This window comes from Staurois parvus, unplaced genomic scaffold (assembly GCF_062004578.1).
Source record: "Staurois parvus isolate SC_StPar_1 unplaced genomic scaffold, SC_StPar_1.0 ptg000209l, whole genome shotgun sequence".
NCBI classification, from domain to species: Eukaryota; Metazoa; Chordata; class Amphibia; order Anura; family Ranidae; genus Staurois; species Staurois parvus.
This window is the reverse complement of record NW_028318005.1, coordinates 5,310,624-5,327,270: the sequence shown is the minus strand read 5'-3', so window position 1 is coordinate 5,327,270 and position 16,647 is coordinate 5,310,624. Positions and strand designations below refer to the sequence as shown.

Below are 16,647 nucleotides of genomic sequence, written 5' to 3'. Positions count from 1 at the left end.
CAGGGCTGGGGCTATCATGTGGCTTTTGACATTCAGTCACATAGCATCTCAAAGTCACCAAGAAAGTTGGTGCTGGAAGACTTCCTATTGTTTGGTGCAGTGATCACAGGTCTGAACAGAGACTAGGCAGTTCTAGGACACCTAGCAGCTGTCAGTGAATGTGGGTCCTGTTCTCATCTTGGTCTATATGGGGAAGCATGTCCATTCAAGGCCAATAAAAGTACTGACTCAGGGGGAAAGATACCCTCTGCTCCCCAGCACAATCCTGCACTAGATATAACCATGCATTTTGATGTTCTTATCCAATAAAGATGTATTGTTTGGTAGTTGCACTATAAATATCAAGATTGATTGCAACCGAATGGCTATGCTGAGACTTAGGATGCATTCACAGCTGTGAATGCACCAGACTGAGACTTCATGTGAAAACCCCAGCAGGGGTTTCCAGTGATTAGCTGGGGTGAGGCATCCTCATTGAAAGCAACAGAAGACTGGCAGCATCCACAGCCGCTCACATGCCAGTGATCAACCCTGGCCCTGGATCGGTGAGAACCCTGCTGGGGTTCTTGCATGTGATCAGAATCTGGTGCACTGACAGTTCTGAATGCACCCTTAAAGTGAATCCATGGGGATGAAAATAAGAGCTGCCCATGATGTCTTGTTTTGATCAGTGCAACATCTATAGCTATACATCTAGATACCAGCTATATTACATTATCCACTGGTAGAGTCTGCCCATGTGAAAGGGGCCAAGTCTCCTCAGTGAGGGATCTGTCCGCTGATCTCTGCTGAGCAGGCAGATGACAGGTCCATGTCCACTCCGCTTGTGCAAGGACACAGCCCTCTTTGCTCTATGGGTGATCAGATGTAAATAGAACGCCTGTCCTTTTACATCCAACTGTCATTCGATCAGATAGACCAGCCTCTTTCAACCAGGGTGCCTTCAGGGGTGCCTTGACAAAATGCCTAAATTTGCCCAAAACTGTAATCGTGTAAAGCCTGTGGCTTTATGAAATTAAAATGCAGGCTTGATCCACCTGCTGGCTTACATATAACCATCAACTGATGAGGTCCCTGGTTGTTAGGATGCCGGAGGTTAGAACATCACGCACCTGCTCAGCATCTTTGTTTGCCACTCCAGTCGCCCCCCCATAGCACTGGGTCACATTAGTTGAGTAAGGGAGAAACTGATGGAGCAGGGAAACTGTGGAATACTAGTTGGTACCAGCATGCAAAGGTGTATTTCTTTGAAAGAATAAATCACCCCTAGTGTTGTGTGCTACATGTGTGGATGTTGCTACATTCTGTAAAACGATTAGTTACGCGTTTTACATTTTTGAACGGGGTGCCTCGAGTTTGCGCATAGTTTTAAAGGTTTGCCTTGACTGGGAAAAAAAGATTAGAAACACTGAGACAAATGGGGGTTCAGTTCACCAAACATCTGTTTTTAGCAGATCGGATGCGGCAGGTGTAAATGGCCACATGTTCGTTTACATCCACCGCTCCATAGAGGGCAATGGATGGTCTGATTTGGGGCAGCCTGTCTGTCAGGCTGACCCAATCAATCCAACCATGTGAAAGGGGCCTTACTGAATCACTGATCTGGAATAAGTTATTCAGGATGAAGACTCAGGATAAGATCAAAGTCACTAGGCAGTGAGAGGAAAAAAAAAAAAAAGTCACTTGGGCTCAGTTTTTCTGGTTAGCATGGAATTGGTATGGAAAGATTGGGGGGGGGGGGGGCAGTGCCTGTGCCACATTTAAACACATAATCAGCCTATGAGAATACACTGATAGAAAAAAAATACAACACAAGGTGTGATTTAAGAGCACTTTATTGTTCTTTAAGGCTACTTTTAAACGTACAAAAAAAAAAGATGGCCTGCCAAACTTTTTTTTTCCTCCTTTCTGTTTCCAGACAATACAAGGCCACAACAGAATGCTATATTACAGATTTACAAACATGGAAATGTAGAAAAAAGTCCCATGACTTGTTTCATGGGAAACCAGACATTTTCATTTTTTTTGTTTTATCATTTTTGTCCATCACTGGCATCAAGAACACTTTGATCTTAAAACCCAGAATTGCATGCTTCGGTTCTCACCAGATCTAGTTGATGAAAGGTGAGATTTAAAGAGCACCTGTTGAGCATAAAAAGTTACTAAACTCTAGAAAGTAGTGACTGCTATGCAGGTCATCGCCCAATGAACCACTTGGGCATACAAACTTACTGCTCCTAGAGTACATTTATACAACAGGTATAGGTTAAACTCTCATTGTTCGTTTAATGGAGACATACAAATGGCCAGAAGTATTTGAGGGTTTTTTTCTGGCCAAAACCAAATCATTGCTGCAACCAAAATAAAAAAAAAGCACTTCCTATTTTCAAAGTACACAAAATAGCCACCTCCTGTTACAAAATGGGTTTTAGTTAATATTGTATTAGCCATGTATCTTATTTTACACTAGTACAGCTTCAATAGTCTGTTGTATCCTGCTAACTAACACAAGAGTCCATTTCCATATATCTGAACCAGTGACATTACACAACAGGTCATTGACAGTTAGCAACACACCAACTGGCATCACAAAAACGGACAATCCATAGAAGTTTGTGTATGTCCATGCCATCAATTAGGAGTTCAAAAAAATAAAAACACAAGAAAAATTGTCGAGTGCTTGTCTTTATTTAAGTGTGGTTTGGCCACCTGTGCTGTATACAAGGCACCTATCTCAGATAGGGCAGCAGAGTCATGTAAGTTAAGAAGACTGCTCTTGTATAAGATAGATATAAACACACAAAATATGAGATTGTTTTAATGAGTCACATTTTACTGTACAGCTGCAGTGATCAGATTGCCTTTTTCACCCAGGACAGTTACAAAAAGAACATCACAAGGAGTCCGAGTTCCATATGGACATTGATTCTGTACTATTGTTACCATTTTGTATCTTTACACAAGTCCAGGATAACAAACAGCAATGTGTTCACTTGACACTGAGCCCACGTCTATGTTTCAGATCCCTGTAACACTCAGCAGACTTCGCAACGACATGCTAGTGGCTATCCAATATTAATGCAGCGTTTCAATAGTATACAAGTGTACCTGCACATCACTGTATTACAGACACATCTAAACAAAAAAAAAAAAAAAAAAGATCAACTTTTTTACTCCAAACAACCAGAAAAAAAAAACAAACAAACAGAACTGTATGATTACATTTAAAGAAAGGGCAAATTAAATAGCTACATATCATTAACAAATTAATCGTTTTCCAAAAAAAAATACCTACAAATTTTTTTTTCTGTACATTCTTTACGCACAGCGTAACGATGGTCTTAAAGTTACCTATATAAAAAAAGTGTTCATTTAAAAGTTTGTTTTTTTTTGGTGATTTTTTTTTTAAATATTTTTTTTTTTTTTCTACACTGAATGGCAAACACTTAAGCATTGACTACCCAGTAACATAGTAGTGAAATGTCTGAGTTGAGGACAGTATAGAATATATGCCCCCCACCTTGTGACAGCGTTGTCCGTATAATTCACTGGAGCAGCTGGAGTGTGAGGGGTGGGGCCATGTGTGCTTAGGGGCCTCCCATAATCAACTTTAATTTAAGAAAAAAAAAAAATAAATCACTCCTGCATTTTGACCGTTAACCAGTTATATGCTTGTAAATAACACACAAAATATTTATATATATATATATATATATATATATATATATATATATATATTTATTCTTTACATTTTCACTGGGAGGCTGGAATGTATATAGATGTTACACAAGGGGAGAAAAGCCAAGCAAGGTAAGAGCTGTGCAGTAAAATCAGCTCAGGAGAGATTTTTTTATATCTACCAAGGAAGATTAAAAAAAAAAAAAAAAAAAAAAAAAAGGACTTTGTGGTAGATTCCTGACAAAAAGGAATGTACATATTTGTCGCCAGTTTACACAAAGCGTTAAACTCATTCCGCAGTCTTGAGCAAAATCTTTGTCTAACTATAATGGGGTAAGAAAATAAGGGGGTACAGGTACAACTCGTCCTCAAGCTAACCTGTCTGACGCCATTTTGCTATCAAACTAGCGACGATACACAAGAATGCAAAGCAACTAGAGCAATCGCTTACCAAACACATAGCATCCTGTACCACGCATTATCAGAATTCAATTATCACCAAGGCCTGTCCTGAGGCTCTAGCTGGTTACCGCTAAATGTGAACACCAAATAAAATATTACAATGAGTACAACTGTACCAGCAGTAAGTATGTCAGAAGACTATACCGTTAAAAAATAAACTACATCTGAAGAGGATAATAAGTATTCTGATTGTTACTTGTCTCCGTATTAATAGTTACCAGCTATTACGTTTTCAACAAACATGCACTTAAACGCACTATTATCTTTTCTGACCTCTACGCATGCAAACTGCAGTGATGGCAGACTACCAATGGGTACCTCATCTGTCATTTTTGCTGTCCAATTGCAAGAGACATACCTTGATGAACTACTATATATTTTAATATTCTTATAGAAGTCATCTGGCCACTTTTCCCAGAACAAAAATGTACTATATCTCATGATGGCTTCAGCAGACAGATTTCCCCCCTGCTACAATCTCTGTACATAAACAAATTGGTGAAATAGAGGCCACCCCCTACAATATCTGAAATAGGAGGGCATGGCCCGAAGCTTCCAAGGGATACCAGAAACCAGAGTGAGCCTCAGCCCATCAGCATCAAATCACCTAAATAATCTTCGGGTGACCCTAGCCTTTAAAAAGACAGCTGATGGCTTGCTGAGAGTAATCACTGAGGGGTCTCAATGTGGCCACTAACTCCTTAAAAACTGATCGTAAATGGACTAGATATTGGCACACAAAAGCGTTGCCGTATTGTAACGGCAAAAGGTACACTTAACTCTTTAGAAGCAGTCTGCCCTCTAAATTATAGCTTCTCACAAGAAGTCTTGATCCTCTCTCAATAGTGCAAATCAGACATGACATGACAATTCTTTTCAAGTAAATACATACAATACAATTACTCAATGAAAAAAAAAAAAAATAGTTAAAATACACAAAGCTTTCTAGTTCTAGAAGCTGGTAAGCTGACAGCACTTGGGTCAACCAACTGATATAACGCGATGTGAATGGGATTTTGTGGTGGGTCAGTCAGTGGGCAGCAGGCTTGCATTAGAGGTTTCTTTGGTAACAGAGGCAGGAAGTTAGGATGCTACATTAGAAAACAATAGTTCCTGCTATAACATGATAGAGGCATCCACTTTGTGCCAAGCAAATATACAAGAAAGAAAAAGAAAAATGAAAACACTCTCCTTCCCCTGACACGAATGGTTATTTTGAAAGCCCAGTGAAAGTAGCTGCTCCTGATTTCGCAGACATTCATTTTACGACAGTACAGATGGGGAGTGATTATGATTGAGCATGTGAGAGGAAGGAGAGGACTGGCCCCTTCGAGAGGCAGATTCAGGGCTGCTGGACACCCCATCCTTGGCGGCTTTGATCTGGAGCCAGGTGTCCCCTAGCGCCTTGGCGAAATGATCATCCACTGAACCGGTGATGGACACCGAATTGGCAACCGGCTCTGGCTCTTTGTAGTTCTTGCCGAGGCTCCGGCGGAAGTGTTCTTCTACCACAGGGTCACAAGCAGTTGTAGCTAGATGGACAAAAGCAAAAACAGGGATTATATTTATTTATTGAGAAATCTCTCTCCCCCTCTATCTAAAATATAAGTCTATAGCGTGCAATGATGTGCAAAAAAGAAAAATATGTGAGCAGCAAAAACACAGTAGAGGCTATCCTCTCCAATAAATAATTCATTAATAGATATTTTGTGCATGTATGTATTAGTGCAACACTTAATACCAACTAAACAATGTGATATTAAATTAAAATATAATTACAAAAAAAAAAAATTGTATAATCAAATACTCTCATTAAAGTGAAAGAAATAAACCAAATGATCCCCATAAGACGCCTGTTATGCCGAAATGAGTCGGATAGAGCCTTCCCTGTGATGTCACTGCGTACGATTTTACCGGACGTTCGGATCTTTGATGCTGTTTGGGGATTATACTGAGAATTTTAGGATTTTATATGCTTGTAAGTGCAGTTCCTGCCTATTAAATGGTGTTTTATAATATCTGCAATATGAGAGGTGTATTTTTTGTTTTCATATGATTATACAGTGGGGATCGAAAGTTTGGGCACCCCAGCTAAAAATTTGTATTAATGTGCATAAAGAAGCCAAGGAAAGATGGAAAAATCTCCAAAAGGCATCAAATTACAGATTAGACATTATTATAATATGTCAACAAAAGTTAGATTTTATTTCCATCATTTACACTTTCAAAATAACAGAAAACAAAAAAATGGCGTCTGCAAAAGTTTGGGCACCCTGCAGAGTTAATATCTTGTACTGCCCCCTTTAGCAAGTATCACAGCTTGTAAACGCTTTTTGTAGCCAGCCAAGAGTCTTTCAATTCTTGTTTGAGGTATCTTTGCCCATTCTTCCTTACAAAAGTCTTCCAGTTCTTTGAGATTTCTGGGCTGTCTGTCACGCACTGCTCTTTTAAGGTCTATCCATAGATTTTCAATTATGTTGAGGTCAGGAGATTGTGAAGGCCATGGCAAAACCTTCAGTTTACTCCTCTTGATGTAATCCCCCGTAGATTTCGAGGTGTGTTTAGGATCATTCTCCATTTGTAGAAGCCATCCTCTCTTTAACTTCAGCTTTTTCACAGATGGCATCAAGTTACCATCCAAAATTTGCTGAAATTTTATTGAATCCATTTTTCCTTCTACTCGTGAGATGTTCCCTGTGCCACTGGCTGCAACACAACCCCAAAGTATGATTGATCCAACCCCATACTTAACAGTTGGACAGAGGTTCTTTTCATTAAATTCTGTGCCCCTTCTTCTCCAAACGTACCTTTGCTCATTCCGGCCAAAAAGTTCAATTTTAACCTCATCAGTCCACAGAACTTGTTTCCAAAATGCATCAGGCTTGTCTATATGTTCATTTGCAAAGTTCAAATGATGATTTTTGTGGTGAGGACCTAGAAGAGGTTTTCTTCTGATGACTCTTCCATGAAGACTATATTTGTACAAGTATCGCTTTATAGTGGAATAGTGTACCACAACTCCAGTGTCTGCCAGATCTTTCTGGAGGGATCGTGTAGTCAAATGTGGGTTTTGAATTGTTTTTCTCACAATCCTGCGAACTGTTCTGTCTGATATTTTTCTTGGTCTTCCAGATGTTGCTTTAACTTCCACTGTTCCTGATGACTGCCATTTCTTAATTACATTCCGAACAGAGGATATGGACATCTGAAAACGCTTTGCTATCTTCTTATAGCCTTCTCCAGCGTTGTGAGCGTCAACTATTTTCAGTTTCAGTTTTCTAGACAACTGCTTAGAAGAACCCATGGTGCTGATTGTTGGGGCAAGGTCAGATGAGTCTGGGCATTTAAAACCTTTGAGACTGGCATCACCTGGTCTGCCCAGACGATGATTGAGAACAATCCATGACACTGGCAGGTCTCAGCTTTGCAAAGGGGGCAGTGCATGCTATAAATTCTGCAGGGTGCCCAAATGTTTGCAGACGCCATTTTTTTGTTTTGTGTTATTTTGAAAGTGTAAATGATGGAAATAAAATCTAACTTTTGTTGACATATTATAAGAATGTCTAATCTGTAATTTGATGCCTTTTGGAGATTTTTCCATCTTTCCTTGGCTTCTTTATGCACATTAATACAAATTTTTAGCTGGGGTGCCCAAACTTTCGATCCCCACTGTATGTACACCTTGCACCCACCATCCATCTGAGGAGAGTTTTTGAGTCAACACTGCCTGGACTGATGTGGAGGATCTCCTTTCTGGTTTAACTGGCCAAAGCACTTGCTGACCACTCTGAATAAGGGGGTCAGTGTATCTGGTAAGCCCGCAGCTTGCGCTCACTGTGGTGTTGGGGGACACTGGTGATAAGAAGAGAACGATTTTGGAATGTTCATCTTTTAAAAAAAAAAAAAAAAAAAAAAAAAAAAAAGGGAAGAGGGACTGTCATACAGCTCTAACTTCTGAATATTTGTTTTTTCCTTTCATGCTTTTTTGCAGGATCATTTGGAGTATTTAGTTCACTTTAATGAGGGTATTTGATAATATATACATAAGTAAATACATACACACCAACATTCTTTTATTTTTTAAATCTATTTAACATCACATGGTTTAGTTGGTATTATATATTTTGTGCACATATGCATTCGAGCAACACTTATTCACTTATTGTAAAGATAGAGAAATATTACACACACATTTTTTAAAATTTCAAACTATCAAGCAATGCACTTGATGGAAATAGGTTTAACTTACTGTTTGACGGTCGCCTGTAATTTGCAGGCATGGCTGACACACAACCACTATGTGCGATGGGGCAGTGAGATAGGTTGCAGTTTCGGTTGCTTGCTGGTGCGCAGGTGATCACCGATGGCCGGTTCTAAAATGATAATAGGCCAGGATTAATATACAGTAATACACTCACCAACATTATTTTACTGTTGAATAAAAAAACTAAAAAAAAACAAAAAAAAACTGTCTTTGTTGCATGAAAGCAGTACAAAATATTTCAATATGAACGTAATTCATACGATTTCTGCTACTACAGTGCTCCAGCATGGAAATCGGACTGCATTCATTTAATTTTAAACCGTTCACCCTGCACATTTCGCTTCATGCTAAATTGTCTGCAACATCAAGTGTCTTCTCCTAATGACAGATTCTACAATGCAATGGACAGACCTCTTCCTTACTGTGAGAAGTGTAAGTTGAGTAAGACCGCCATAGAACAATTTCTAGAGCTGACCCGTACCTGTTTTAGGAGAAAACTTAGCTGGAAGGCAGAATTACCTAAACCTGCTACTACAACCCCAAGAAATACCAGCCATCTTCAGGTGTGGGAGAATAGGAGACACTCCTCATTTCAGCCCACAACAGATCATTTGGCGAGCAGCCATTAGCGAAGTTAGGCCCAATTGCTGTCACGTGTGAATCTAGATGTGCGTATTCCTGGGTACGGTTCAGCAATTTCAAACTTACACTGGGGTTTCTGTAGGTTCTGACAGAAAGGAAGAGCAAGAATAGTAAAGGATATCTATTAAGCCTCCAAAAATGAAATCCATTGCTTTGCCTAGTATGGGCAAAGTGCATGATCATTTTAGGAGAGATTCCTACTGCCCCAATGTGTCTGCTGACAAAACATAGTTAATTAAATGAAACCCAAAAGTATTTCGATACCCATGGTGGATTAGGAAAGGATTAATCAAGTCTAAGAGAATGGTGTGACTCAAGCAATCCAATGCTTTGCTCACGCAGGTTTGCTTTAATGGCTCTTCCATGGCATCACTTACATTGCCTTTATCTCCCTTCCCCCCCACCACCTCCTCAACTGCTGAGAGCAGAGAAAATATCTGGTACTCCTGTGTATGGTGGAGCATGTGACGCGCTCCATCTGATCATTCCCATGTGACAGCACTGGTGCTTGATTGGAGGAGTCTTTAAACCATCCAAGTCATGATCTGAGCATCTTGTAACTTACAGTGAAGCTTCTCCTATTCCTGGCAGCTAAAATGAGCAGTGGGGGCAGGTTTGTGCCATTTGGAAGGGAAATTTAAAGTGACCCTAGCAGTGCAGAGGACGAAAGAGTTCCCATGGTTGATCAGTCCCAGAAAAGGAGAGCAGGAGTACCCTGGCGGGTCATTGTAGTAATAGAAGCTGGTTGAACCAACTGACCATGATGAATTTTCACTGCATAGACATGTTTAGTCCTTGCAACTGCCATTTCTGAAGAAGTATTATGCATAAAATGGGTTGTTTAGAATACATCAGACTGAACTCAGAGCCTGATGGCCATCATATGCCTGCAGCCAACTAGACATGGTATGATCAGAGAACTGCACTGCCTGGAAAAGCATTAGTGCTTACGATAATCTCAATGTTCTTTTTACTGAAAAGTTATTAATTCAGAAAACAGGACTGTTTGCTTTGCTTAACAGTACAAGCTAAATATAGAACTCTAATCCCTAAAACACCAAGATCATTTCACTGAGCTCCTTCCTTATAAGAGAAGAATATAAAAACAATTAAGTACAACATGTCCGACGCATACACAAGATAAAAAGCCAGAAATGGAAAGACCACCACTTAAGGTCATGATTACGCTTTATCCGCCCTAGCTCTTTAATGATAAATGTACAGGGTGATTGAAAAGCAACTCCTTATTTTAAAAATCTTATAATTTATTTTTTTAATCATTATTTTTACAAAAAATGAATATGAGAAGAACACACAACACGGAGTTTTATTTAAAATTCGATACGTGCACCAGCATTCGCCTGCAGCTTCTGAAGCTGCTCGGGAATCGCATCAACTGATCTTCGCAGGAACTCTTGTGGGATGGCAGAAATAACTTCTTGTAGTCACCCTTCAAGTTCTTCTAAACCCCTCTGGTTTCATAGAGTAAACTTGTTCCTTCAACCAACCCCAAAGAAAAAAGTCGCAGGGTGTTAAATCAGGGCTTCTGGCTGGCCACTCATGCGGACCACGTCAACCCAACCATCTCCCAGGAAAATGTTCATTCAGCCATTCACGAACAATAATAGAAAAATGTGGAGGAGCACCATCTTGTATAAAAATCAAGTCTTCAATATTCTCCCAGGTATTGATAACTGGCCAGATTTCATCTTGCAGCATAGCGAGATACCTTTCGGCATTCATGGTATCGCAGATTTAATTGTCATAGGTTAAGGAACATACATGAAAGAATTGAGAAAAAAGTAACTTCATATAAAAAATGTATAAATAGTTTAAAATAGCGAGTTACATTTCAATCACCCTGTATATGAAGGATGGATTAAAAGCTACAAGGGGAAATCTGTAGTACAATAAAAAAAAAAATACACTGGTTGCCATCGTTGAATTCTCTTTGAAAATACGCCAAGAAGGACTTGATCCCAGTGTTTCAATAGATTCTGATTCACTGGCACAAATTTGGAGTACTGACTTTTCACCGACTCCAGTAGCCACATGCTGGTCCTAGGCCAGTGAGTAAAAGTACTCAGGAAAATGGAATTTCAGGAGGTAAGCAATGGCAGCCTCCATTTCTGTTCATACAGGTGTATTATAAGTATAACCCCTAGTTGACAACCTCATCTGCAAACAACCAAACCTTTAAAATTACAAAGTTTAGGACTTCACCTAACCTAATGTTTAGAATTTTTACTCAACACGAGCTTAACCCTATTGCTATTAGTTGCCTCATCTGATACCTAGTTTGCAATACCTTGAAATTGGTGTGTAAGGCAGTCCATACATTAACCACTTTTTCCCCCCATTCAACCAGTGGGTTGAAAACAAAAACAAAAAAAAAAAACAACACCCAATTTTTCCATTCACACATTCGATGTGGGTGGATAGGAGAATCACTGCCACTATATCATTGTATCCTGACGGCAGAGAGCCCTCTCCACATCATCAGAATACAATGATCAGTGCTGCCGGATATAACTGGTGATAGGAATTGTTCAGGAAAGACTTCACATGCTGGTTGTACAGTTGTAGTTAATCAGTAGATTAGACGTCTGTACAACTAGGGTGCCCATACATGAATCAAAATACGGCTGGTCCCCGATTAACCAGCTGAATTTCATTCCATGTATGGCTGGCTTAAGTGTAAGCACAACCAGAGAACATTACTTAAATGTAACATTTGCCATCCCTCAAAGAACTTGCCAGAGGCAGCTAAATGAAGCTCATCTTGCTTTAATCTTCCCAATAACTAGTTTATCTAAAGACAAGAATAAAAAATGTAATATATTACAGCTTACCTTTCCTTAGATGTGGTGGCTCCAAAAGTCACCTAAAGCTATAAAATTGTCCTTGGGGGATTAAAAGTTAATTTCTAATAATTGAGGCTTGAAGACGAATGGGTGCCTGCCATGTAATCTGTTGGAACACACGCGCACACACGCACACGCAACTCAATGCATTTAGGCATGTAGACGTGGTGAAGACAACTTGCTGAAGTTCAAAACGAGCATCAGATTGGGGAACAAAGGGGATTTAAGTGATTTTGAACATAGCATGGTTGTTGGTGCGGGGTACTTCAAAAACTGCTGATCTAATAGGATTTTCGCACACAACCATCTCTAGGGTTTACAAAGAATAGTCCAAAAAAGATAAAATATCAAGTGAGTAGCAGCTGTGTGGAGAAAAATGCCTCGTTGATGTCAGAGGAGAATGGGCAGACTGATTGCTGCGACATTCAAATGGTAGGGTCAGAATGTGGCTTAAACATGAAAGCATGGATCCATCCTGCCTTGAATCAACGGTCCAGGCTGGTGGTGGTGTAATGATGTGGGGGAGATTGGCACTAGCAAGGTGTGCCTAATAAAGTGGCCGATGAGTGCGTCTTTATCTCAAGGAGGAAGCCGGAATTTTCTTCGGGCTTTGGAAAAGCCTTTGTAGTTGACCTCCTATATGCACGGCCTGGTTAGCCTAACTAGGCTGGAAAAGGAGTAAAACCCAAGAGGATAATTGCATCTGCCTTAATATGTGCTCATCATGCCCCTTTCCTCTTCACCTGTATGATCTGTAAGTTCGGCAGAGATGTCAAATGACCAGAATTATCCACATGTAAACAGGTCTAGCTGTTCAAGCAGAACTGGACATTCTGATCGCCACATGCAAGTTGATTATCTGCATCTTCCTTGCGTTCTTGAGACACAAAATTCAGGAAAATGCATGGTATTTTATTACTGCTGGTTATCAGAGCTCTAATTAGGGCCACCATATAGGATACAATTCTAATGTGAGATAAATAGTGTCTCATCTCAAGACCAATCTGGCATCTCTTGCTGATTGTTAGCCGAGCAGCTTTCTTACCTGCTGTCTTTCCACAGGGCTCATAGTAGGTGTGATCCCCAGGTTTCGGGACAGGTCACTGTTTTTGGTGAGGGCGAGAGGCTGATCCATACTGATGCTTGGAATTGAGCTGTACAGGTGATTTGCATGTAACCCCATTGTCGGAGCAGCTGCTCGCTCTATCGGACTGCGACTTCGGTCTCGCAGGTCTTTTCTGAAATCCCCATTAAGACTCTTGGTTCTAGACAGATTAGGAAAAAAAAAAGCTTGAATTACACCAAAAAATCCTGTGCAATCATTTACAAATAAGTCCCAGTATTTTTTTATAAAACAAAATGATTATCCGTAAATGTTTATCTTATTGTGGTGATTGCCTATTATGCTCAGCTCATTGATAGGTCTTGAATACTACGAAATTGTATATGAAGACGTTCAAGATAAAGTTCACAAATGGCTACAACATGAGCAGTGAAAGCAAATTCATTTTATAAAAGCCTCCTGCATTTCCAAAGTCACCCACTGTGTCTAGCTGCTGCCATGCCAAAGGCTGGTGAAAGGCCCAGCAAGGGGTCATTGTGTATCATAGTAAATTAGGAGTGTAACGATAATTGCTTCCTATCTCAGGACTGCACACACAATTTTTGTTTCAATAGATAAGAGAAGTGCAATATAAACCATAAATCTAGATTGCACCACATACTATTGGCTCATCACACAGCAATGAGGCAAATGTCTCATAGAAACCTCAAGGGGGGAGTAATTGGTGTTACCATAGCAATCCTATTCACTTTCTCACCTTCACCATCTCACTGGTTACCAGAGACAATCAGCCCAATTTTGAGTGCCATCTCTGATACCAATTTTGTTTTGTTTTTTTTGAAGGGCCTTCACTCTCTAGAAAGCACTATGGTATATGTTGGCACTATATAATAAAATGACAGGTAATACTTGCTTGACCTGACTACAGATTATCAGGTCACTATGTCCATACTTGTCACTACCAACTGAACTACTGAAATGAAGACACAAGGCTGACCCTTCCACTTTATGGCCTTCTCCTCCACGGCACGGCCCTGTTCCCTGCCGTCTCACGCTGTAAATGAACTGCAGATGAGAATATGAAACTGCCATCTGGGATATAAAGAAGAGTTTAGGATAAGGGGATGAAATGAAAGTTTCTTTTAATACTAACCTCACTTTAATCATTGCCAAAGAGCTCGAAGACAACCCAGCATCCTCCCACCAGAGAGCCGAGGGCCTCACAAACTTGGCAGGCTCTCTGCTCTGCACAAAACAGGCTGGCAGGCCCCATGTCAAATTAAAAGTCCTCTCTGATACTGCATTATATGACAAGATCTTCATACGTGAAGGAGGACAACAAGCCCAATAATATAGAGAACACAATGCTGAGATCAGGCAAATATTGAAGTACTCCAATACAAACTTTACTGTATTAACTTCATGTGTGCGAAACGAAAAAAAAAAAAAGCCTCTAAAATCAGCTCACACTCTAAACAGAGGCCAAGAACCTGTCACTGTGATAGTGACAAAGGACAGGAGATTTTATCCACAAATTGGAGAAGGCTCTGCTAATCTCATATGTCATGGACAAATATCTTGCCAGTCCAAATCCAGATCTGGACAACTAGTTTCTACAAATTTAAGGTTAGCAACTACCACGTATTCTTAAATTTTAGTGCGCACAAACACAATAGAACATCCCATTTTGATCAAATATATAAAGATGATGTAACAAAAAATAGATCCCAAATATGTCAAGACTCAAAACTGTATACCACTCATGACACAGCAAAAACTACACTACCTAAAAACAGTCCATAGACCAAGCTTTCAAAGACTTTACAGCTCATCAATACAGAGCAAACAGTTAATGATGGCTCTAGATCAGTAGTCTCCAAACTTTTTAAACAAAAAAAAGGACCAGTTTACAGTTCTTCAGACATTAGTGTAGCCAGACTTTGGCCATTTGGAGTATAGGGTGGCCAGACTGTGGCCATTTGGAGTAGAAATTGGCCCTATCTGGCACTATTCCTCCCACTGAGTCCAGGACAGATAAAAGGCAAGCAAAGGACCGCATCTAGCCCCAGGCTGGTGTGGAGTCTATTGCTCTAGATCAGTGGTCGGCAAGCCGCGGCTCGCGAGCCACATGCGGCTCTTTACCCACTCTAATGCGGCTCTTCTGTGTGCCGGGCGCCTGCTCCCTCCCTCCTCTCGGTCGGCCGCTCCCCTGCCTCCTCTCGGTTGGCAGCCCCAAAAGTCCGCGCGGACCTTTTAATCCGGCCCGCGGATGTGGCTGTCAGGATGTGTGTAGGCGGGGCAGCGTGCCGAACGTGAGGGGAGGGGAGCTAGGCTCCTCTCACAGTCCGCCCTGAAGACCCGAACGGCGCGGGAAGACAGCGAGAGGAACGCAAAAGGTAAGTGAATTGACACGGGGGACTTGGCTTACTAGAAGGGGGGGGGGATAGTACTGTGGGGGATGAAATACTATATGAGGGATGAATTACTTTATGAGGGATGAATTACTATATGGGGGGATGAAATACTATATGAGGGATGAAATACTATATGAGGGATGAATTACTATATGAGGGATGAAATACTATATGGGGGGATGAAATACTATATGAGGGATGAATTACTTTATGAGGGATGAATTACTTTATGAGGGATGAAATACTATATGAGGGATGAATTACTATATGGGGGGATGAAATACTATATGAGGGATGAATTACTATATGAGGGATGAATTACTATATGGGGGATGAATTACTATATGAGGGATGAATTACTATATGAGGGATGAAATACTATATGAGGGATGAATTACTATATGGGGGGATGAAATACTATATGAGGGATGAATTACTATATGAGGGATGAAATACTATATGAGGGATGAATTACTATATGGGGGGATGAAATACTATATGAGGGATGAATTACTATATGAGGGATGAATTACTATATGGGGGATGAATTACTATATGAGGGATGAATTACTATATGAGGGATGAAATACTATATGAGGGATGAATTACTATATGGGGGGTTGAAATACTATATGAGGGATGAAATACTATATGAGGGATGAATTACTATATGAGGGATGAAATACTATATGGGGGGATGAAATACTATATGGGGGATGAATTACTATATGAGGGATGAAATACTATATGAGGGATGAAATACTATATGGGGGGATGAAATACTATATGAGGGATGAAATACTATATGAGGGATGAATTACTATATGAGGGATGAAATACTATATGGGGGGATGAAATACTATATGGGGGGATGAAATACTATATGAGGGATGAAATACTATATGAGGGATGAAATACTATATGAGGGATGAATTACTATATGGGGGATGAAATACTATATGAGGGATGAAATACTATATGAGGGATGAAATACTATACGGGGGATGAAATACTATACGAGGGATGAAATACTATACGGGGGATGAATTGCTATGGGGGATGAATTACTATATGGGGGATGAATTACTATGGGGGATGAATTACTATATGGGGGATGAATTACTATGGGGGATGAATTACTATATGGGGGATGAATTACTATATGGGGGATGAATTACTATATGGGGGATGAATTACTATATGGAGGATGAATTACTATATGGGGGATGAATTACTATGGGGGATGAATTACTATGGGGG

General features: G+C 40.2%; 1 protein-coding gene across 4 annotated transcripts in view; it reads right to left on the bottom strand.

Annotated features, from left to right (window-relative positions):
- Window positions 1-1,817: 1,817 nt before the first annotated feature.
- VGLL4 (vestigial like family member 4) overlaps window positions 1,818-16,647 on the bottom strand; it is a 162,580-nt gene continuing 147,750 nt past the window's right edge. For 2 of the 4 annotated variants that reach the window (XM_089678706.1, XM_089678705.1), the window contains 3 exons: window positions 12,956-13,175; window positions 8,390-8,513; window positions 1,818-5,672 (listed from right to left, as the gene is read on the bottom strand). In XM_089678706.1, the coding sequence (XP_089534832.1) occupies window positions 5,404-5,672; window positions 8,390-8,513; window positions 12,956-13,175 (613 nt within the window). In that variant the 3' untranslated portion in view covers window positions 1,818-5,403. The remainder of the gene's footprint in view (window positions 5,673-8,389; window positions 8,514-12,955; window positions 13,176-16,647) is intronic. The other 2 variants (XR_016312934.1, XR_016312935.1) reach the window with 2 other exon arrangements.